At 41.1% G+C, this 25,755-nt stretch overlaps 1 protein-coding gene across 1 annotated transcript; it reads left to right on the forward strand.

Annotated features, from left to right (window-relative positions):
* Positions 1–6,238: 6,238 nt before the first annotated feature.
* LOC100705981 (E3 ubiquitin-protein ligase TRIM21-like) lies at positions 6,239–22,774 on the forward strand. The gene is made up of 2 exons (XM_013266592.2): positions 6,239–6,314; positions 20,222–22,774. The coding sequence occupies exon 2, from the start codon at positions 20,231–20,233 to the stop codon at positions 21,887–21,889; it is 1,659 nt and encodes a 552-aa protein (XP_013122046.2). The 5' UTR covers positions 6,239–6,314; positions 20,222–20,230; the 3' UTR covers positions 21,890–22,774.
* The last annotated feature ends 2,981 nt before the right edge of the window (positions 22,775–25,755 follow it).

Genomic DNA, 25,755 nt, shown 5'->3' on the forward strand with positions numbered 1-25,755 from the left:
AAACTTATGTTCAGTTTGCACATCAAATCTCTGGCAAGCAAATTGACAGGGCACAGGTCTGACCACAGAAACTGGTGTGTGAATTTTCTACCCTGTTCGTCTACACAACACAGGGGTATGGTGAAATTTTCTCTCTGTATGGTTCCTGATGCGGACACAGAATGAGTGAACTTTTCACCCAGCACGGGCTGGGGTGAGAGAGAATCTGAGCGTAGTACAGAGTGGGTGGCCCCGGAATCTACAAGAAATTCTACTTCCTGGTTACAAACTAACATTTTATACAAGGGCAGTGATTTATAAGGTGCGCTATTTAAATGTACATATGTACCAGCTGGAGACAAAGAAACGTGTTCTACATGCTCAAAAGTGTGGTGTATTAAAGTGTGTGTGTCTGTGTGTAAAACACTTTCTACATCAATGGGTGTGTGTATGTGTGTGTGATTTTCACTTCCCTGTTCTGATGAGGTGGGCAAACCACAGCCTGAAGCGTACTCTGGCGTCCTTTCCCCCCAGTGTCAGTCCGCCTGCACCCATCGCCTGCCCTGCGCTTGGACATTTTGGTGTTGATGATGTCCGCGTCTGGGATAGCCTCGGTTAGGGCAATTCCGCTTCCAGTGTCCATGCTCGCCACAGAAAAAACAGGCTTCTGGATCCCCTCCCCACTGTTGTCGTTGTGGATCTCGCCGATCACGTCTTGTTCCCTGGCCTCGGCCATGCCAACTGCCTCTGTCATGGGAATCTCTGTGTGAGGTTGTCGCGGCTTTATACAGCGTTAAGGCTGCATTGTGGAGGTCTGTGCTCTGCTTTTCCTCTTTCTTGCTTTTCCTCTCATCAAGATGGTTCTGAGCATGGCGGGCATGGCGTCGCAGTTCCGTTAACCGAGGTTCATCTTCTCCCCCCACATATGAACGCCTCACCTCGGCTGCCACGTCTGGTCTCAGTCCCCGGAAAATATGGCCGCAAAGATGGTGCTCATATGTGGAGGCGGAGGTGCCCGTCATGTCACCTTTGGGTATTCCAGCATTAACTTCAAACACAGTTGTCATGCGATGTATGAAGTCGTCTACAGATTCATCCTTTCTTTGCTTGCAAGCCTGAATCTTTGCCATGTCCACCTTGTCCGGGAAAACCTCCTTTAGCTTATCCATTAGGTGTGTTACTGCAGTACAATATTCACGGTTTTCTCCATGCTCATAAGTCAGGTGTCGTATCCTCAGCGTAGGATCAGGCAAGTGAGGCGATATTTTCCTCAGGTCGCATGGTTTCAGCTTGCCTGCCACTGCGCGTCTAATTTCTTGGCCCGTGGGGCGATATTCTTGGCAGAAAATTAGGAGCTGCTCACCGAACTTTGCACCCGACATGAGGGGGTCAGGCAGATGGCTTGTGGCGTCAGCGATGTCTGACTGTGTCCACGGTCTGTGAACTAAAATAGGTCCCTCGGGTCCCGCCACTTCCACCATCGGGAGCTGCAGGCTTTCTCCTTTTGCCTGCCGCTGTCTCTGCGTTTTATGCCCGGTCTGGAAATTTTCGGCCTCCTCGCTGCTGTCTGTGTCGTCTGTATCGTCCCGCTCGTCATCAGTGAAAGAATATTCAGGCTGATCCGTGGCAAAAGGCAGGGCGTAATATCCATGGCGGTTGTCCTTACTTCTGTTCTTTCCTCTCACAGCTCTCGTCGCTTCAGCTCGCGGCGCGCTCCGTGTGTGGCTGAGCGCTGTGTCGGATCTGAGTGTCATTTTTTTCGCTGTATCCTGGCGGGGCCGTTGCTCCTCAGTAGCGGGATTGGCGCTTGCATCCTCTGGCTGTGGGGCGCGTGGTGCAGAGCGGGATGGGGAGGGAAAGGAGTCCAGGTCCGCATCGGCTTTCAGGCCCTGCAAAACAGCCTGTACTGGGGAAGCACAAACAGTGCGTGAACAGGGAAATGGTGTTTTGTTCTCCGTGTTATACGGAGGTGGAAGAGGCGCTGAGGCAGATTCTGCGTCAGCCTCCCTTCCACGCACTTCTCTAGGTAATTCTTTCAGAGCTGCTTTGTTTTCTCTTCTTTCTGCTTCCCCTATCCACATTTTCAAACACTCCTTCTCATCGCTTACTCTACGCAGATCTACGGTCCTAACTTTCCCTTTCCCCAATAATTTTGCTTTTTCCTCCCGCAACTGTTCCTCTATTTTCTTTAACTGGTTAACACTCAGCGATCCCTTTTCAGGAAACCCGTTTACTTTTTGCCACTTAACAACATATTTCATGCACCCAATTCCCCATTTCTTAACCATACAGTCAAATATTGAGTTTTGTCCCCAGGAACGTCTGCCGCTTTGCTGGATCTAGATCCCATATTTACATTCAGAGCGTCCTCTGCAATGGCCTTCTTCCCTTACCGGCAGAAAAGTGCTAAAATACCGTCACTCCACGTAGGAATGATTTCCCAACAGTGTACTCGAAACGCCGTCCCTGTGGCGTACTTGGACCGAACACAGGCCTGGGCCGGCTTCTCCCCAACTGCGTGCTCGAGCCACTGTCCTTGTGATGGGCCATTCCCAACACAAGCCTGGGGTCTCAAACCACCAGGATTTTTCCCGACGGTGGATTTTAATTACCGTCCCTGTGCTGGACAAAACAAAACCCGAACACAGGCCTGGGGTCTCAAACCACCAGGATTTTCCCTCCGGAGACTTGAACTCCGGAGTCGGCAGGCGTTCCCCTTGGCTAGACACAAAACTCTCTCGTGACTTGTATAAATGGTAGATACAGCTCACCGTTCTGCAGGAGTTTCCCCTCGATTCGTCAAGGTGATCTCGGTGGTCGCTGAAACACAGGCTCCGCAACTCTGCCTTTCTCTTTGCTTTAAACAGCTGGCAGGACCGAAGCGTTTTGCTACCTCGGGGTGATCAGCCGTCCCGGAGCCGTCCTTCAGCGAGAACACTGGATCACCCTGCTCACAGCGCCAAACTGTTGTGGAAATTTCTTAACAAAGCCTGCAGACACGATGAGCGGTTAAAAACCCAACACTTTATTTCCCATGCATGAGGAGAGACGTCAGTCAGGGGGCACTGAAAGTAGTCTCTAACAATGAACAGTTCAGGTCCTTTTTATACACAGTCACAGAACAAAAGGCTTTTACAGTTGCAGTTCACACCTTGGCTCTAAGCAGACAGACTCTCTGTCACCTGTGTGAATCTCCCCCACTCTGGGGTCAAGTCTTCCTGTGTGAGCTTCCGTCTCCTGGGAGACATTCACCAGTTTCTCACTGTCTGTCTCCCAGCGTGAATGAGGTGTGAACCAGACATACTAAACTAAGTAACATGAAAGCATTTCATCAAGACAATACATTAAAGAGAGATCCCACAACCCATACTAAACTAAGTAACATGAAAGCAAGACAATACATTAAAGGACAATACACTAAAGAGAAATCCCACAACATATGCATTCCAGGGTGTTCTGGTATTCAAACCCACATCCTGGGAGCATGGGAGAGGTCGTACCTTGTCTTATTGTTTTATGATAGGATAAACGTATCTATGTCTGTTTTAGGCTAAGTGCATTTTGTTTAGATGAACTGCTGGACTTCCAGGCCAGCAGGTTTAGGAAGTCATTAATGGGTTCACACACACACACACACACACACACACACACACACACACACACACACACACACACACACAAGGTATGTTATATGTTAATGAACCTATGCATATTCATGTAACCACAATAAAAGAGCAGTGTTACGTGAGAGCGGAGAGAGCAACTGAGGTCAGGCGAAGGAACGGCGCCTGTCCAGTTCTCTCCCGTGCACGTGAAACATAAAGAATGTTGCCTACTCGTGTCTTGCTTGCTGTGTAATTGCATTGCCTTCAACGTTCCAGCGGATAGGTTCAAGCTACAAACCTATCAATATATGTATACATATACACAAATAGGATCATTGAGTTCCTCTCGCACTCAACGATCCTTCTCCTATCTGCCCCCTGACCTGGCGTCCTGGCTTCCCCTTGCCGTAGCATTTATGTTGTACCTTGTCAATCTCTAGCTGTGAGAGCAGTCCCTTCTTTCGAATGTTGGAACAGTGAGCTACTAGTTGTTTCGCCGTACTGCGCAGGACTCTCAAGCTCCCAGGCATCTGGTAGAGGACCTGAGCTTGAAGGATAAACCGCCCGCAGGGGCGTGCTGGGTGTGTATATATGCTTTTACAACTGAACACATCATGCTTATACAGATTAAATTGTAAACAATTACTACCATTAGCATATGTGGACTTGAGGAAAAACAAATAAATAAATGAAAAGTAAAATAACTGAGGAGGTAAAAAAAATTATAAATAAGTTTTTTTCAAGGAGCTCTTTTTACTGTTTTACATTTTAGAGCCAGTACTTTTTTTTTTATACTTTTACCTGAGTAAAGAAATTGAATTAGTACTTCAACTTTTTGAATTAGTTCTCCAACTCCAGATCAGCCTGTTTTTTATAGAAAGCTTTTCACCTATCCTCCTGTTCACTTGACATTTTACCTGCATCATTACTAAAAAATGTCTTTCAGTCTATTTGTCCCTGTGTGCTCACTATTAACACATTCAAACTTCCCGCTTATTGTAAAAATGCTGCCATACACCCCCTTTAACCCCCCCCCCCCAAGTTCGATGCTTATCTTATTAACAGTTACAGACCAATCTCAAAGTTACCGTTAATTGCTAAGATTATAGAAAGGTTGTGGCTAAACAACTTACAGCAGTTTTGGACAAACACAACATTCTTCACAAGTTTCAGTCTGGCTTTCCTACAGCTCATTCTACAGAAACAGCTCTTCTTATAGTCTCCAGTGACATTTTGATGCATTAAGATACAGAAAAATGTTCTGTTCTGCTTATTTTGGACCGCAAGTAGGCCTTTGATACAGTTGAACACCCCATTCTGCTAGAAAAGGCTGAAATATTGGGCTGGTGTATCTGGATCTGCCTTGGAGTGGTTCTCTTCATATCTGTATGAATGATGCTTTTCTGTGGCGGTTTCAACGTACAGGTCATCTTAAACTTCCCTTACCTATGGCGTGCCACAAGGTTCTGTATTGGGGGCTTTAATGTTGTTAAAATATCTACTTCCTCTGCAGCATACTTTGAGGGCATTTGCGATCACTGCTATGCAGATGACATTCAGTTATACATTTGTTTTAAGCCCCAAGATTTTTCTAAGCTGCAGATTCTGAATGAGTGCTTAGACTCCATTAAAGGTTGGATGTCTGACGACTTCCTTCAACTTAATAAAGGAAAAACTGAATTGTATGTGCTCCTGACAGACATGTACCTAAGATAATGAAAGTTCTTGGTCCCCTTTTGATAGTTGTGAAATTGTGTATCAGGAACCTTGGGGTAACTTTTCACTCGGCTCTCACTTGGGATTTTCATGTCAAATCTCTGGTCCGGTCTTGCTATTATCACTTAATACACGTTATTAAATTAAGCCCTATTGTATCAAGCACTGAAATGGAGATTGATATACATGCATTCATTTCATCACATTTTGACTACTGTAATTTGCTGTTTACGTGTCTAAGCAAAAACTCCCTGGAAAGTCTGCAGGTTGTTCAAAAGGCTTCTGACCAAAACATCTAAGTACTCACATGTGACACCATTGCTAATGCAGCTGCATTGGCTCCCCATTGAATTCAGAGTCCATTTTAAGATTCTGGTTCTGACTTATAGAGCTCTCCATGGACAATCACCAGCTTACATCATTAAACTTTTACAACCCTATGTCCCTAGCAGGTCCTTGAGGTCATGCAATCGTGGCCTACTTTTTATACAGCATACAAGGGTGAGAACTAAGGGAGATAGAGCTTTTGCCACATCCATCTATCTATCTATCTACCTACCTATCTATCTATCTATAATTGCAAATATGCTATAAATAAAATTCTACTTACTTTACTTTACTGGAGTATTTTTAACAGTAGTATGTGTACTTCTACTTAAGTACAGAATGTGGGTACTTTTACCACCTCTGTCTGAGACCTTCAGCGTCCACCTAAAGCTCTCAGTCTGCTGTGGAAAAAGGAAATCCATGTGAGTTTCTCCTGATCACCTGAGGCCATCATTACTCTGTGAACTTTACCTACACACCACTCCTCACTCCTCCCACCCACTGCACAATATCACTGAGTCCAGCTTGGCTGATTCCTGTAAAGGGAGAAGCAGGTAGAGGTGGAGCGAAGACAAGTTCAAGGTCCTTTTTCAGAAGTGTGAGAGCAGCAGCAGAGCTGCAGTCGGGTCCTGTTTGTCTCTAAAAGAAGATTCACTGGAGTCCACCAGGTTTCTCCCAGCAACAGTGGTGAGTGCAGCTGATCACACTTCCTGTTTCTACACAAATGTTCACTTCATGTCGCATCACAGTCACATTGGTTCCATAGAAAACTGCTCATGTAACCACAGATCCACTGTAGAAACATCGAGCTGCTGTTTCAAACAGTCTCACTGTGGCACTGCTCAGGAGCACTGCTTCATTCCACTGCAGGGCAACCTGCCACTGCATGTGGCGAATAAAATTTGAACTTGAGTGAGGACTCAATCTGTGTGCTCTGGACTTCAGACTGACTCCACACTTCCTGTTCTGATTAATCAGAATCAGAACACTTTTTAATCCCTAAGGAAATGATGTGGGTTACAGTTGCTCCAAGACAGTAACAGTAACAGACTTAACAATTTAAATAATGCAATATGTTACAGAGTTTACAGTTTTAAGAAATTTAAGCACTAATGTATACAAATCTCTAAATTATAAATATCAATAATATTGACAAAGAATATTACAGGGTTACGGTAAGGTAACTTTATTCATACCCATAGGTAAGCTAAATTTGCTTTACAGAAAAATTATAGCATTGTAATGTGGGTGGAATATATATAACTGACATTTGACTTTAACCTGTGAACTTTGTCATTTGCTATTTCACTGTTGAGTGTGTGCAAAAAAGGTGTAACTATTGCAGTGTTTACAGTGTAAGATAAGATAAGATAAGATAACCTTTATTAGTCCCACACGTGGGAAATTTGTTTTGTCACAGCAGGAAGTGGACAGTGCAAAAGTTATGAAGGACAATTAGAATAAAATTAAATAAGAATAAATACAGTACACTATGGAACGCCAGGACTGCCATAATGAATTACTTAAATACACCATTAAATAATTAATTAAATGTGGCAATAATTAATTAAAATGGGAATTAATTAATTAAATACATAGTTATGACACATGTAATTAATTAATTATTGACACATTTAATTAATTATTTATGTATTTCACATTTTAATTAATTATTGACACATTTAATTAATTAATTATTGACACATTTAATTAATTATTTGTGTATTTCACATTTTAATTAATTATTGACACATTTAATTAATTATTTCATGATATATTTATTTATTTCATTTTGGCAGTCCTGGCGCCTGGCTCTCATCATGAATTAATTTTATCTGTCAGCCTCACCCATCAAACTCAGAGGGTGGAGTTAACGCTGATCGACTCAAAACCATTGCTTTGGCCTGGTGGCCATTGTTTTTAGCCCACAACAACCGGCAGAACTGAACTTTGAAAAACCCTGTTTGTGTCACCAAATACCGTTTTAATATTTTTTTAGCCGAGAATGTAGTGGTTTAATCTTCATATGTCTGATCGGTTTGTCAAGATACAGCCTCTTTGCAAAAGTGCTTCGATGATTTCGGAGATGTCTGCCCAGTCTCACGGCAAAGCGTGGGATAGACCCGCTCGCCTCGCAAGCAATCGAGCTGTTGTTACCGCCGACAAAGCGCAGGCCCCGGTACACAGCTGTAATAACCCCCGCTGACACTGACTTCTTTTACTGAGGTTATATTTATCGGGGTGTTATTTCCTGATGTTCTTATGTGTCCCACGTGTTTCAGTCGCCAATTCTGAATTATAACTAACATTAAAAACATGTTTAAGGAGGAGAGAGAGCAAATAAATTCGATTAACAGCTGATCTTTGGGTTTCTGTTCAGTAATCAGCTTGACCTGCGTATAAACGCATAAAAGAGAAAACGGTGGTGTTTCCGTCATGTAGTAACTGCTGGCTTTAACTGTACAAAGGTTGTTCGACACTATGAAACACATACAGACTTCATGATGTTCGGCTAATATTTTTATTGTGAATATTAATCATGAGGGTAACCTGTACACCACGGAGCAAGATCAGCATCTATCCACGATATCTTCAGATCTCTGAGTTAACACAGAGTTTCCCAGCTGACTATCTAACTGTCATCTACGAATATGTCACGGGTCATATCAATATGATTTTACAGAAAAACATCCTTAATACTGCCAACTATTCCAGAGACGTGAAAATCTACAGCATAAAGAACACAAAAATATAGCAGTCTAACGAAACACTGTAACAGAGATGAACCGTCAGTTTGTCGCAGATCAAAGTGGAATGAAAGTGATTGGTTGAACAGGTGTTCGTGATCTGTGTTATCTGCGTTTTCATCAGTGTAAGAGACTCAGCAGCAGATTAGACTAACAGTTATACATTTAATAAATTACCAAATGAATCCACGATCGAACCTGTTCCGACAATTTGAGTTTGTATTCCCTCAGCTGCAGACTCGCTGCTGTTTAAATGTTTGAGAGGAAGATTAGATATAAAGCAAACATCAAACATAGACTCAGTCTGCGGTCACATTTGATATGAGGCCAGCACGGATATTGGCTGTGTCCTGTTTTAAGATCATACATGTAAAATTGCTGTCTGACCTCCGTCGATCCAGCCGCTCAGAGTCCGTGGTTACCATGGTTACTGCATAAGCAGCTATAATGTAAACATTACGCAGCATGGGTGTTTATGTTTTTCATTGCAAAAGAACTGTCTGAATGGTTAACTGACGTTAACTTGGATAAATTATAGTTAAGGAGTATCACAGATAACGCCCATGTGAGCTGTTGAAATCAGTAGGCTATTACTGAAATACACGTGCTATATCATAAACTATGATATAAATAGGGAGGTCCTATTAACATGTTTAGTTTTAAAGGACACCTTCCTGCCTTTAGTCTCATTCATGAGCAGTATTAGTTTTCTTCTAACATCCAGAAGTCTGCACGATGTGTTTCATAGTTTGTAACAAACCTTTTACAGTTAAACATAACATGACCGAAAAAGCAAAAAAAAAAAAAAAAAAAAAAAAAAAAAAAAAAAGAGAGAGAGAGAGAGAGAGAGAGAGAGAGAAATCACACAAATTATATGTTAAGCTCATTTATTTTTTAGTTAAGTAAACTCTAAAAATTCTAACATAGCTGGTGCTTAGAATACAGTTAAATAACTATTAAAAACAGATGATATAATATTTCTGTCCAGGTTGCAGTCTTCATCTTGAACATGCTGTTGCAAACTCTGCTCCTCTCGGTGGAAATGCGCCTTCTCTTTCCTCTTTGTATAAAAACATTTTAAAAGTCAGTTTAATCTCAAAATTCACTGTTAAATCCGAAACACACCAGATAAAGAAAAGCGAATAGTTCAGTCTAACACATGTGCCAGTGAACCATTAAACGTCTGTAAAACTCTGCAGTTATGAAACATAACTTTAATTTGAGCCAAACCGATTTGCTCAGTTGTAAATAAAACAGCGAAGTAAACGTGACCCGACAGACAAAACCTGAGTGAATTAAGTCCAGCGTTTAACCACTGAGAGCTAAAACTCAGGTGAGGTTTCAAAGCTGTGTGCAGATTGGACATCAGCTGCCGATAAAGTGGGTTCGCCTATAAAGTCCTCTGTAAGGAAACAAGCTCCAGCAGCTCTGCGCTCGGGAAAAATACTATATTTACTTATGTTGTGCAGAAAAATGTGCTGACATTGCGTTATATCGAGCACCGGCTGCCCAGTTAAACTGTGACTATCACCAGGTAACGTGGGCGTGTTTCTTGAATTAGCAGCAGGTGTTAAACAGCTGACAGGTGAGGAGGACGCATGCAGGTAAACTGAGGGCCTGCTGAGCTGATCGCTGGTGTCCTGAGAAACATGTCAGCTCGTTCTTTGTGTTACAGAAGCACAGAGACACAAGACCAGGCGGAAAGAGACGATCGTTCGGTGAAAATGCGAATCTGCGAATGCAACATGTGGAACACGGAGAGTGGAATATGTAAACAAACCGGTTGACGTAACCCCCTCGGTGCACTCTGCATGCTGACTGTTAGCAGAGCTACTGAAATCTCTGAAAACATCTGAGCACTTTTGCAAACATGTTCTATGCTGACAACCTGACCAGACATGTGAAGATTACGGCGCGACATTCGCGGCTAAAACACTGTTAAAAGTGTAGTTGGTGACAGAAAAACGGGGTATTTTAAAACTACACCACCACCATTGCTGCCTGTGATTTGAAACGCATTCTGGGATACCTGGCTGCCTCAAGTCTACAGAAGCAATCGATTATCTAGGATCGACCTGTTTTGACTTACATTGCACGGCAACCAATCAAATGTTAGAGAAGCTGCATGGGCAGCGTTAACCCCGCCCCCTGAGTTTGATGGGTGTGGCTGACAGATAAAATTAATTCATGATGAGAGCCAGGCGCCAGGACTGCCAAAATGAAATAAATAAATATATCATGAAATAATTAATTAAATGTGTCAATAATTAATTAAAATGTGAAATACACAAATAATTAATTAAATGTGTCAATAATTAATTAATTAAATGTGTCAATAATTAATTAAAATGTGAAATACATAAATAATTAATTAAATGTGTCAATAATTAATTAATTACATGTGTCATAACTATGTATTTAATTAATTAATTCCCATTTTAATTAATTATTGCCACATTTAATTAATTATTTAATGGTGTATTTAAGTAATTCATTATGGCAGTCCTGGCGTTCCATAGTACACAACTGTACAGAATAGAATAAAATAAAATACTATATACAGTAGAATAAAATAGAATAAAATATACAATAAGATAAAAATAGAAATACAAATGTTATATACAACTGAGTAAAAATACAACGATGCCAGAAAAGATTATTGCACATTAGTGTTATTGCACATGTGTGGATGTGTATGTTTGATCAGTTAAAGTCTTTGTTGTGGAGTCTGACAGCAGTGGGGAGGAAAGACCTGCGAAATCTCTCCGTCCCACACCGTGGGTGCCGCAGTCTCCCACTGAAGGAGCTGCTCAGTGCTGTCAGAGTCTCATGCATGGGGTGGGAGATGTTGTCCAACAGGGATGACAGCTTAGCCGCCATTCTCCTGTCACTCACCACCTCCACTGGGTCCAGAGGGCATCCTAGAACAGAGCTGGCCCTGCGGATCAGCCTGTTCAGTCTCTTCCTGTCCCCAGCAGAGATGCTGCCGCCCCAGCAGACCACACCATAAAAGATGGCAGAGGCCACCACAGAGTCAGAGAAGGTCTTCAGGAGTGGGCCCTCCACTCCAAACGACCTGAGTCTCCGCAGCAGGTACAGCCTGCTCTGCCCTTTCCTGTAGAGGGCGTCTGAGTTATGAGTCCAGTCCAGTTTGCTGTTTAGATGAACACCAAGGTACCTGTAGCTGTCCACAGCTACAGGTATTAGATAGATGTATTAGATAGACGAATTGTACAGAGATATCCACGGACAGGAATGATTTCCTGTTTCATTCATTGGTGTAATATGTGTAATCCCTGTCTCTCACTGAATGTGCTCCTGTGATTAGCCAGCATGTCGTGGAGTCAGTAGGAGGCATTATCCAGCGTTGTCCTTATCTTGGACAACCGCTTCTCCGAAACCACCCTAAGAGAGTCCAGCTCCATCCCTACAACATTACTGGCCTTGTGGATCGCTTAATTTAGTCTGTTGGCATCTGCGACCCTGAACCTGCTGCCCCAGGAGCAGGATAGCACTGGCCACAACAGACTCGTAGAAAATTCTGAGCATTATCCGACAGATTTTGAAGGACCTCGGTTGCCTCAGGCAATAGAGATGTCTCTTACCCTTCCTGTAAAGTGCAGTTGTGTTTTTAACCCAGTCCAGTTTATTATCTATGTATACTCCAAGGTATTTATAGTCCTCCACAATGTCCACATTGACCCCTTGGATTGAAACAGGGTCAAGGTTTCCCTGGTCTTCCTAAATTCCACAATCAATTCCTTGGTCTTTGCCACATTGAGCTGCAGATGACTCTGCCCAGTACTCTGTCTCCTCACACTCACTGATCCAACTGTTGGCAGTGTATTGTCCAAGGTGACATGGTTTATTCATTACTTCTGTTCTTATTAGACTGATTCTGGATCTGATTCATTGTAAGGATTACAGACGTGCAAACAGCTATATATTCTTTCCTGATATATATAAAGTTGCCTCCCCCACCATCCTGGATGTGTAGGGGAGGGACATAAAAATATCTGAACATGCAGTTTAAGACAAGGTTTACAAATTTAAGCACAACAATGGCAACTTTTATCCAAATCACTCTGACATTTAGCTGAGTTATCAGGTCTGACTTTAAACATAAAAATGTGTCCTGTTCCTCTCAGAGAAGCTTGTGTCCATAAAGAAATCAAAGATATTCCTGTCAAAGACAAGTGACTTATTTGGGAATGAATGTCTGCGTGGGTTCTCTCCGGGTACTCCGGCTTCCTCCCACCGTCCAAAGACATGCAGTTTGTGGGGATAGGTTAATTGGATAATCTAAATTGTCACTAGGTGTGAATGTGCGAGTGAATGTGAGTGCGAATGGTTGTCTGTCCCTGTGTGTTGGCCCTGCGACAGACTGGCGACCTGTCCAGGGCGTACCCCGCCTCTCGCCCTATGACAGCTGGGATAGGCTCCAGCGCCCCCCGCGACCCTGAAAAGGATAAGCGGAAGCGAATGGATGGATGGATGGATGTCTGTCAAGGTCAGTCTGACAGGGGCATCTCTAATTTTGAACATTTAATTCCAAAAATGAAAAATACAGATTTGATCTGTGGCTTCTTATAGATCGTTCACTGAGAGGTATAATCCTTTTATCTAAAAAAGAGGGATTATCTCACTTAGTGTATCCTGTAAGAGTAATAGATGTTCCTAAATCATTCATAAAACAGTTGACGCTGCACTTTATAACTTTGTGCGGAAACATACATCTCATTATTTAAAGAGATGTTTAATAAAACATCCTTATAATCAATGGTTTAGATATGTTAGATTTCCATCAGCTGTGATATTCAAGCTGAACTGGATCAAACATGTCATTAGACACAAACATAGATGATGTTACGGAGCCCTGCAGGGGACATGGGAGAAAAAAAAATTAAGACGGACTTTTGCGAGATCTCACAAAACTAACTCGGGATCTCGCAAAACTTTTGCGAGATCTCGCAAACCAAACTCGGGATCTCGCAAAAGTTTTGCGAAATCTCGCAAAAGTTTTAGCCGGGTTATTCGCTGGCTGCCAGCTCGAAGCCGACCGGGAGGTCGAGGCATGATGTGCCGGGAGAGTGGTGTTCCTCCCGGCTGTAGTAGGTCTCGACCTCCCGTTAGGTTCGAGATGGTGGGTGTCATACATCTCCGAAAACATCGGAGCACTTTTGCAAATATGTGATGTCTTGTAAACCGAGCAGATATCTGACATTTACACAGCTACATTCACGCCTCAAAATATCTTAAAGGTTTATTTTGTGACCCAGAAAGAGTAATATTACAACTAAGTAGCTGCCGCCATTGTTGGAATTCAGTGTTTGCGAGATTTGTACAGATATGGAAAAATCATCTTCTCCCATATCCTGAGTTTGTGAGGACCTACGATGTTTTACATGGTAAATGGCCTTTATTTGTATAGCGCTTTACTAGTCCCTAAGGACCCCAAAGCGCTTTACACAACCAGTCATTCACCCATTCACACACACATTCACACACTGGTGATGGTAAGCTACAATGTAGCCACAACCACCCTGGGGTGCACTGACAGAGGCGAGGCTGCCGGACACTCGCGCCACCGGGCCCTCTGACCACCACCAGTAGGCAACGGGTGAAGTGTCTTGCCCAAGGACACAACAACCGAGACTGTCCGAGCCGGGGCTCAAACCGGCAACATTCCGATTACAAGGCAAACTTCCAACTCTTGAGCCCCGATCGCCCTCGTATCTGTGGAAGAATACAGGACAACTTTTAATGTTTGCCATTTTGTTTGAAAGTTGTGTTTTGATGTGTCCTGTGGATTTTTGAAATTTGGCCATCAATTTCTGGAGCAAAGACTCAAATTGTTGGAACTTTGGTAAAACCATGTTTGGATTAAGACTTTGATACAGGATATTGGACTGGACTAACGGAGTTAACGAGGTAATTGCAGGCTAGCCAACACATTACCAGGCTAACAGCTGACTGAGGAATCAGCCGACTGAACCTGCTACCAGGGTAACCAGAGAAAATGGGGCCAAAGAGGACACCGACAGCTGAGGAAGTCGAGGACATTAAAAAGTCTCTTGACTTCATAATGGAGGAAATTTCCACTATCAGGTTGCAGCAGAAAAATATCATTGAAATTGTGGAAGAGGTAAAGCTCCTTCGCATCCAAAACGCCGAAAAAGATAAAAAGATTGCATACCTGGAAAGTAAGGTCGCTGACCTGGAACAATACTCCAGGATAAACGACGTCATCATCACTGGGCTCCATATTAAACCCCGGTCATACGCTCAGGTGGTGACCGCTGACAGCAATGAGGATCCTGGAGAGCTTGAAATTAGCTACACGGAACACCAGGTGGCTGCTTTCCTGCGGTCCAAAGGGATTGACCTGGACTGTAACTCTGTCGAAGCATGCCACCCTCTTCCCAGGAGGAACGGCAACATACCGGCTATTATATTAAGGTTTGTAAATCGGAAGCACAAGATTACGCTGCTGAAACAAGGAAGAAAATTAAAAGGATCTAATGTCTTTATCAATGAACATCTAACCAAACACAACGCTGAAATAGCCAAAAAAGCGCGACACCTTAAGAAGCTGGGAAAAATCCAAAGCACTTGGACAACGAACTGTAAAATATTCATTAAACCAAACGGATCACCAGAGGAAGCCAAAGTTCTGACCATTAAAAACATGGCGGATCTCGAAAAATATCAGTGAGCAACACGATCTGGACGGCAAACAAGGTAACAGACAACCACACACTCACTTATGACACACACTGGAAGGAAGAACTCAGATACATCTGGAAGAAACAGCTGCATCATCCAGACAGTTGCAGAATATGATCAATTGGAACTGAAAACATTTAACTATATAGATCACAATACACAGGACTTGGAATATGAAATAGATCCAGACATCAACTTCTTCTTATCTAACAATAACAATTGCTGCTACTATACAAATGAAGACTACAATCAGAGGATTAAAACTGAGAATAAATTATCAATTATCCACTTTAACTGTAGAAGTCTCTATGCTAATTTTAATCATATCAAAGAATATCTTAACCAGTTTTCACATCCATTTAGTGTCATTGCCTTATCAGAAACTTGGATCAATATGGAAAAAGGAACAGACTTTGAACTGGAGGGTTATGAATTCACATTTATAACTAGGCAAAACAAAGGAGGAGGAGGAGTGGCCTTGTATGTGGACAAATCCTTGAAATTTAACGTGGTGGAAAAGATGACGATGGTGATTGATAATGCACTAGAATGTATTACAGTTGAAATTTGTAAAGAAAAAAGTAAAAATGTAATTATTAGCTGTATATACAGAGCTCCAGGTAGTAGTATTGAGACATTTAAAGACTGGATAGAAGAAACATTTATTGAAAGAGCTCACAAAAAAGTTTTCATTTGTGGAGACTTCAATATAGATTTGCTGAACCCAAATAAACATATAACCACTGAGGAATTTATAAACACAATGTACTGTATGAACCTATTCCCTAAAATTACTAGACCTACCAGGATCACATCACATTGTGCAACTCTCATAGACAACATTTTTACAAATGACATTGAAAATAAGACTGTAAGTGGACTCCTGATTAACGACATAAGTGACCATCTTCCAATTTTTACAATCTATGATAGGAATTACAAGATCAATAAAATGGAGAGTAAAAAAAGAGTACAGACGAGTAAGAACAGAAGAAAAAATGAATGCATTTAAAAAAGATTTATTGAAAGAGAACTGGGGTGAAGTATAACAGGAACAGGACGTTAATAGTGCGTATAATGAATTCCTTAGTATTGTACAGTAATGTAAATATTCTAACTGTCCAATAAAACAATATAGTAGGAAACATAAATATATGGACTGTCCATGGATAACAAAAGGTCTGCAAAATGCATGTATAAAGAAAAATGCTCTATACAGAGATTTCTTAAGAACGAGATCTAAAGATGCTGAAATCAGATACAAAAGATATAAAAATAGGTTAACTAATATACTTAGATTTAGTAAAAAGGAATACTATATGAAGCAATTAGATATAAATAGAAATAATAATAAGAGATTATGGGAAATACTGAACAGTGTTATAAAGCGTGGGACTGGACAAAAGAACTATCCCAAGTATTTCATTTGTAATGACCATGAAGAATACAATATGGATGTTGTGGCAAATAGTCTCAATGAATTCTTTGTAACTGCTGGACCAAATTTAGCAAGAACAATCACTGATCCTGGGAAAGCACAGGAAAAACCAGATACACTGATTGACAGAAATCCATATTCTATGTTTCTCACAGCCGTTGACAAAAATGAAGTTTTTGAAATGGTCAAAAAATGTAAAAATCAGAAATCTTTGGATTGTAATGATATTGACATGATAGTGGTTAAAAGAGTCATTGAGGCTATTATAAAACCGTTTACATACATCTGTAATTTATCACTTCAAACTGGTCGATTTCCAGACAGAATGAAAATAGCAAAAGTTATACCTCTATACAAATCTGGCAACAAACATCATTTCACAAACTACAGGCCTGTCTCTTTACTACCTCAATTCTCAAAAATTCTTGAAAAACTGTTTAAAAACCGAGTGGAAAAATTTATAGATAAACAAACTACTCACCGAGAGTCAGTACGGATTCAGATCAAGCAGATCAACATCATTGGCACTATTAGATTCAATAGAATACATCACAAATACCATAGACAAAAAGCAATATGTGGCTGGGTTATTCATAGACTTGACAAAGGCATTTGACACTATAGATCACGATATATTAATAAGAAAACTGGAACGTTATGGTGTCAGAGAGGTAGCTTTAGATTGGGTCCGGAGTTATTTAGGTGACAGGAAGCAGTTTGTGAAATTAAATGGTGGTTGCTCCTTATGTATGGACATTGCTTGTGGTGTACCCCAAGGGTCGGTTTTGGGTCCAAAATTCTTCAACTTGTACATTAATGACATCTGTAAAGTGTCCAAAGTATTAAAAATGGTTCTCTTTGCTGACGATACAAACATTTTTTGCTCTGGTGATGATCTGCAGAATTTATTGGAGGATATGACTAATGAAATAAGTAAAGTGAAGTTCTAGCTTGATAAAAACAAATTATCATTAAATTTGAATAAATCTAAACTTATGTTATTTGGAAATAGTAGTTTAAATACAAATGCAAAGATTCAAATAAATGGTGTTGATATTGAAAGAGTCAGTGAAAATAAATTTCTGGGGGTAATAATAGATGAAAAACTTAACTGGAGAGCTCACGTAAGATATATTCATTCCAAAGTATCACGTAGCATTGCAATACTAAACAAGGCAAAGCAGGTATTCGACAGAACATCACTTCATATTCTATACTGTTCACTGGTTTCACCATACTTAAACTATTGTGCAGAGGTCTGGGGTAACAACTATAAAACCACATTACATTCACTTTTTACTCTTCAAAAAAAAGCAATTCGAATCATCCACAATGCAGGTTATAGGGAACGTACAAACTCACTATTTTTGCAGTCTGAAATATTGAAAATTGACGATCTAGTGAAATTCCAAACAGCACAAATTCTATTCAAAGCAAAAAATAAAGAACTGCCAGGTAATATTCAGAGTATGGTTTTTGTTTTTTTTGAAAGAAGGAAGCTATAATTTAAGGGGTTTTTGTAACTTCAAATCAGGGAAGGTACGTACTACAAGAAAAAGCTTTTGTGCTTCTGTTCATGGGGTGAAACTATGGAACAGTCTGAATATGGAATTAAAGCAATGTCCAAACATAAAACTGTTCAAAAAGAGTTATAAAAATATGATCTTCTCAAACTATAAAGAAAAGGAAAATATTGAAATTAAGTGAATGTCTCTATTTAAAAAAAAAAAAAAAAAAAAAATTCATGATGTAATATTATAGTATAAAGTATATCAGAAATCTGTTCACTATTTCTATTACAAATTATATCAATAAGGAAGCTGACCAAATATTAACTGATAATTTATGGCAATGGGGTGGGATTAAATAAGTGTTTACTTCTTCCCACTCCCTTTCAACATGTAAATTAATCAGAATGGGGTTTTTTTGTATGTATTTTGTATAGTATTTTTTTTCTCTCTCTCTTATTTTCTTTTCTAAATGTACCTGTATATTGTTCACATGTTGAAATAAAAAATTACCAACCAAAAAAAAAAAAAAATTACCAATGATGTCACAAATTGACCAAATATACAGACACCACTGAATAAAGATGTTCTCATAAATGCCATTAATGTACTGGATCAAACATTTAATAACACATTTCTGAGGTATGTGATTCATTCTCCCATAAGTCTTCACAGTCAGTTTCATTGGAACAGTCACTTTAAAATATTAATGTATCTCTGATATGGACTTACAATAAGAAGTATTTAGTCACCAACAAGGTCAAGGAATTTTACTTCACAATAATTCATGGAATATATCCAACAAACCACCAATTTATTCACTTCCGCTTATCCTATTCAGGTCGCGGCGGGGAGCTGGAGCCTATCCCAGCTGTCTTAGGTAGCGTACACCCTGGGCAGGTCGCCAGTCTGTCACTGGGCAAACACATAGACAAAGACAACAAACTGCACTCACATTTACTCCCCCATTCCCACCTATGGGCAATTTAGTGTTTTCAATTGAGCTATCCCCACTAAGTGCATATCTTTGGACTGTCGGAGGAAGCCGTAGTACCGGGGGAATCCACGCAAACCTGAGAAGAACACGCAAACTCCACACAGATCCAACAAACCAATTCATAAAAAATATACAAATAATCTGGATGAATCTTGCACATCTGTAAAACAGTCATCAAGACAATTTCACATCTTTTTATTGAATGTATTTATGTTCAGTTTGTAACAGTTTGTAATTCAGCTTTATTAAAATGAAGTTACAGTATAAGAATGTTATTTTTTTAAAGATAAGAAAGACCAAAACTCTTTTATATTAATATTTTTTTTATTCTATTTGGAAAATGTTATAACCATCAAAGTAAGTGGTGTAATGCAAAACCCAACTCACCTCAATTCAAACCTACTTGGGAAATTTGGTTTCCCAAGTAGGTTTAACAAATATGAAAGCCGTTCACATGCGGTTGAGCTCACATGTTGAGTTCACATGTTGGTGTGTATGCTTACACACCACCAACAACAACCACTGCTCTCAGGACCCAGTACAGATTTTAAAGTTGGCGAGGCGTGATTGCAGATGCCACACCGGTGTCTGCCTGCCTTGCAGCGGCACCACAGAGCATGCCCCGTTGCTCAGCGGCACTCCTCCTGGGAGCAGGAATGGGTGCAGCCCCCTGCCACTCACCAGCCACTCCCACCGAGGAGTAACGACAACTGCAGACCCAGGCTGCGCCCTGGCAGGGCCAGCACGGGTGTTTGAATAGTCCAGATCTCAGTTCCCTTAAAGTCGAGGGTCGTGGGAGGGGGTGGCGGCAGTGTCAGCCAGGAACCAACCCGAGCTGCTAGACTTGTGATCAGCTGCACTTGGCCCTAGGATCAGTCTTGTAGTTCTTCCCACCAGCAGCGAGACACCGCCACCTGCTCCCGCTGCGTGGCAGCCAGCTTGGGCACCATTTGCGCCAGGTCCTTCCCTGGCTGGGCTGGTCGTGGGTCTGCTGTACTCTCCAACAGTTACTCCTAGAACTAAAGAAGCTTCTCGGATGAAACGTCCTCAAGAAACTTAAAACAATCGAGATGCTTTTCTTTCCTAGCTCCTTAGACTACGGACGCTTGTTTCTCTTTTTAAAAATGAAATTTAAATTGAATTTTGAATGAAATGTGTTTCTTTTCTTTCTCCGTCAGAGTGCAAACATGTCTGCTACCAGCAACCTGCAATCTGAGGATCAGTTTCTGTGCTCCATCTGTCTGGATGTGTTCACTGATCCAGTCTCTACACCATGTGGACACAACTTCTGCAAAACCTGCATCAGTCAGCACTGGGACCTGAATCAGAGGTGTCAGTGTCCCATGTGTAAAGAGACTTTCAACATTAGACCTCAGCTGAGGGTCAACACCTTCATCTCTGAGATGGTTGCTCAGTTCAGACGTGAAGCTCAGCAGAAAGCCAGCAGCAGCAGCTCAGAGCAACAAGCTGCCAAACCAGGAGAAGTTCCCTGTGACTTCTGCACTGGAACCAGACTGAAGGCCCTGAAGTCCTGCCTGGTGTGTCAGACCTCCTACTGTCAGACTCACCTGGAGCCTCATCTGATAAAGGAAGGTCTGAAAAGACATCAGCTGATTGATGCTGTGGTGAACCTGGAAGGCAGGATGTGCACGAAGCATGACAAACATCTGGAGCTGTTCTGTAAGACCGACCAGACATGTGTCTGCACGCTCTGCCCTATTTTAGACCACAAGAACCACGAGTTTGTTCCTCTGAGAGAAGAATATGAAGGAAAGAAGGCAGAGCTGGAGAAGACAGAGGCTGGGATTCAGCAGATGATCCAGAAGAGACGACTGAAGATTCAGGAGGTCAAAGAGTCGGTGAAGATGAGTAAAGATGCTGCAGACAGACAGAAAGCAGAAGGTGTTCAGGTCTTCACTGCTCTGATGGAGTCTGTTGAGAGATGCCTGAAAAAGTTTATAAAGGAGATCGAAGACAAACAGGAAACTACAGAGAAACAGGCTGAAGGTCTCATCAAAGATCTGGAACAGGAAATCTCTGAGCTGATGAAGAGAAGCTCTGAGGTGGAGCAGCTCTCACGCTCTGAAGACCACCTCCACCTCCTCCAAAGCTTCTCCTCCCTTAAAACTGTTCCACCCACCAAGGACTGGACAGAGGTCAGAGTCCGTCTACCATCATATGAAGGGACTGTGGTGAGAGCTGTGGATCAGCTGGAAGAGACACTCTGGAAACCCATGAAGAAGAAGTTGTTTGAGGCTGAGCTGAAGAGGGTCCAGCAGTATGCAGTTGATGTGACTCTGGATCCTGATACAGCATATCCTAGTCTCATCCTGTCTAATGATGGAAAACAAGTCTATGATAGTGATGTGAAGAAGAAACTTCCAGACAACCCAGAGAGATTTTCTCGCGGCGCTTGTGTTTTAGGAAAGCAGAGTTTCTCTTCAGGCAGATTTTACTTTGAGGTTCAGGTTAAAGGAAACACTGAGTGGGATTTAGGAGTGGCTAGAGAGTCGATCAACAGGAAGGGATCAATCACACTGAGACCTCAGAATGGTGTCTGGGCTATGTGGCTGAGAAATGAAAATGAGTACGCAGCTCTTGCTGGACCTAGAGTCCCCCTCTGTCTTCAGCCTGGTCCTGAGAAGGTGGGGGTGTTTGTGGATTATGAGGAGGGTCTGGTCTCCTTTTATGATGTTGGTGCTGCAGCTCTGATCTACTCCTTTACTGGCTGCTCCTTCACCCACAAACTCCACCCTTTCTTCGGTCCCTGTGAGAACGATGATGATGAAAACTCTGCACCTCTGATCATCTGTCCTGTCAATCAAACTGAGTCAATCAACGACTGATTTTAATTTGATGAACTGATTGATTTTTTTTATTGAAGGGAACAAATGAACATATTCAGTGATCATACTCTACAGTCTCCATGTTTTCTATAGAATCTGATTATCGGGGACTCTGATTTATACTTTTATTCTCTGATATTTGCTCTTCAGCCCGAGTCTCCATCAGTGGGAACATTTCCCGATTCAGCTTTTCTTCTGTTTGCATAAAGTTTGTTAAATGTTTTGAGTGAATCCAGAATCATGTGTGGGTGTTATATGGAGCATTCAGAGTTCAGCTGAAGGGAGTTATGTTGGATAAAAAGTGTTTTTCTGCATTACCACCCACACGCATTCCAGTCTTTATGCCACAACATGTTCCTGTATTAGATTGCATTGTGCTTCATTGTGCTATATGACACTGTGGTGTTTTGGATTATAAATTCAGAACAGAAATACTTTAATAATCCCACCAAGCCATGCAGCTGTGGAGCCCTACTTCTGTCACATGACAGGAAAGAGACACAGAACGACTCAAACTCAAACTGGCTCAGTTGCTTATACAACCCTCACACAGCCAAACTATCTGGACCCACTCACGTCACTCACTGAACCGCTTGATCTGGGCTCAGCTTGAGTTCCAGCCAGTTTTTGTGAGCCACATGTGGAACATCTGGCCATAAGTTGGAGCTGTGATTGAGGTGAGACGGCCAGACTCAGCCTGAGTCCAAATACAAACTGAATATTCAATGACTGTTTCTTTTTTCTAAGGATCAAATGTAATCTTATCTGAATATTCTGGATTACTTATGAAATCATGCATCTTATATTAGAAGACTGATGGAACCACAAATGTGTGTGTTCCATAATCATTCATTTTTTAACTTTTCTTGTAAACTGGAAACAGTTCTGCACAGTCGTCTCTCTGGACTTATATCAATCCAGATTCCCACTGATGCTGTATGTGTCACAGTGGAAGCAGACGGTTTCAAAAGGCCTTGTGATGACTTTATTTTTCTCAGTGTCTTTAAAGACAAAATTTGAGAACAACCAGAGTTCTTGAAAATTGGAGATTAAACCCACACCCTCTCAACCTCGAAGAATGTATGTTGTGGTTTAAGAACTTGTTTGTTATACAGTGGGGGGACTGGACAGAATTGCAATGCCTGTTTAGAGAGATTGATGAGGTCATCAACAAAGAGACAGATAATAACAAAATTGTGGATGGATCATTTCATCTCAGCAATCCATCTATTTTTATGGTCCTAAAACAACTGTGAAGTTAACACAGATTGTTGAAAGATTTCGATGACTATACCTCAAAGTCTCAAATTATCAGTAGACATTGAGCATGCTGAACATGCAGTTCCCTGATAGATGATTCTGTTAAATGTATGCTGGTACGCATGGTCAGAAAGTACTGGTGTGGAAGGCATAGAAGCTAATCGTGTGCACTGCACAATATATTTGACTGATGAAAAATACATGAATGAAAAGTTATGTTAACACTGTGGAAAATATATTCTGTAGAAGTATTTTAGCAAGTGTTATATTGATCCAGCAGCTAATAAAATGTGCAAAATCAAATCAAAAACAGCATACGTACCTGCACAGAACACAACTCAGGATGTGCTATATACATCATGTGCCCCATAGTGAGAACAACAGGAAACAGCTGGGGGGAGAGACGGTTGAGATAGCTTTCAAAGTGATATAGAAGACTACCAAAAAGGAATTATATCTAGCTGTCACTAACTGTAACTGATGCATGTTATGTTATCTCCTTGCGCATGAAGGGGCGTGAACTCTGACATATAAAATTGTGTATCTAAGTACTTCTTCTTTGAAATCGACATGGAAGGTGGTATTGTGTACATCTCCACATGCATGTGCTTAATAAATGATTGTTGATTCACTGCTCTGAGTATTGATTGTTTGTTCTCAGCCCAACATCAAAGAATTCGGGCCATATGTGTCTCATTGTGAACATGGAAAATACGTTGCATAAAACATATCCTGACCCATCACACTTCGCCCTTCTTTTGCCGAATTAATGGTCAGCTTTTGGCAGCCGATGTTCCTTAGTCCAGTTTGCCATTTTGTATTTCAGGCTGACTTTCCATCCTTAAAAGCTAGTGACAGAACCTTGCTCCCTTAAGCACGGATAAACACAAATCCACAGACAGACACACACAGGATAGCTGCTACTCAACCAGTCTGAATATATTCAATGTCATTTCTACAATGAGATGTTGCCAAAAAAGGGTCTTCCTCTCTCTGTCTTTCACACACACACACACACACACACACACACACACACACACACAGGAGGAAGTGAACAAACAGGGGCTGTTAATAGTGTTCCCTGCATGTTTCTAGGTCAGTGAAACATGCTGGAGCTGCTCAATTTGAATCCACCAATCAGAGAGGCTGCCTGTTTCCTGCCTAAACAGCTGTTACTGGTGCAGCCTTTTACACACACACACACACACACACACACACACACACACACACACACACACACACAGGCAAAGAGAGAGACAGGCTTTTTGCAGTCTATTTCTCATATTGAGGATTCCCCTCAAGCTGTAAATTTGAACGTTATAGTCCTTACAGAGGATTGGCTGCCTGGGGACCTGGCAGAAATATATAGAAATACTATAATTAAGCAGGAATACTATATTAAGCACAAATCGTATAAAAAGCAGAAATATTATATTCAGTAGAAATACTATGTTTTAGCACAAATACTATAATTAAGCAGAAATTCTATATTTAGCACAAATGTTATAAAATAGCAGAAATAGTTTGATTTAGCAGAATAGCAATAGCTTAAGTAGAAATATTGGAAAAGCAAAATGGACAGGTGAAAAAATGCTGAACATGGTAAGGTTCCCTCAAATGTATTTGTTCAATTGTGAAAAATTGGCAGAAAGTAAACAAAAAATAACAGCCAGTAGATAATAACAGCCCCTGTTATTAGTGCTGGGTGAGTCAAACAGCCTGGAGCTGCTCAATTTGAATCCACCAATCAGAGAGTCTGATTACTTTTTCTCGACAAAACAGCTGCACCCCTAACACACAGACACACACAGCACAGAGTGAGACAGGCTTTTTGCAGTCTATTTCTCATATTGAGGATTCCCCTCAAACAAATGGCCATAATTTCCTAACCGTCATTCTTAGAGTCTGTGTAAAGCTTGTAAAACGTGAACATAACATGCAATTGAACTGGCATTAGAAAAACAAATTTTAACAAATAACCCATCAATTATTATGACTGTGGTAGTCGTTTTTACAATTACATTACTACTTTGTAATAATAGAAACATTTTGAGACACTTTAATTTTAAGCACCTGTTTAAGCAGCAGCCAATGAGCGTTCAGGTCCCACCCACTGACCCTGATTGCCTGAATAAGAAATTCAGTTGTTAAATGACCTTCTGAAATAAATACACCATTATGAAACAAAAACAGACTTTGGGAAAAAGAGATTTTGGAATATAAACTCATTGAATTTAATAAAATGTCTCAAAAACTGTTCTATAATTCATAAAAAAAAATATGCTAGTTTAGCTTCAAGTGACAACAGATTAAAACAATCCTCTGGACAAATGCTTATATTGATCAGGATTTTGCCATCCTTACTGGACAGTGTTGTAGAGAAAAATCCCTTTATCCAGTTTATTTTGGATTTAATTGAAAGTGTTAAAATAATTTTTGCCCCAGTTGTGTCTTTACAAACTGTGTCCAAACTAAAAAAAAATGATAGAAGATTACATGCTGCATCTTCCCTCTCAGATTATTGCCCTGGGACCTGTAATTTGTATGAAAATCCTGTATGAAATCTGGTGAACGTGGTGTGTAGATCGTTGACGAATTAAGTGAAA

Source organism: Oreochromis niloticus, unplaced genomic scaffold (assembly GCF_001858045.2).
Source record: "Oreochromis niloticus isolate F11D_XX unplaced genomic scaffold, O_niloticus_UMD_NMBU tig00000238_pilon, whole genome shotgun sequence".
Lineage (NCBI taxonomy): Eukaryota > Metazoa > Chordata > Actinopteri > Cichliformes > Cichlidae > Oreochromis > Oreochromis niloticus.

Excerpts from the sequence above, each read along its gene's own strand:
- LOC100705981 (XM_013266592.2), top strand. The coding sequence starts at position 20,231 with ATGTCTGCTACCAGCAACCTGCAATCTGAGGATCAGTTTCTGTGCTCC.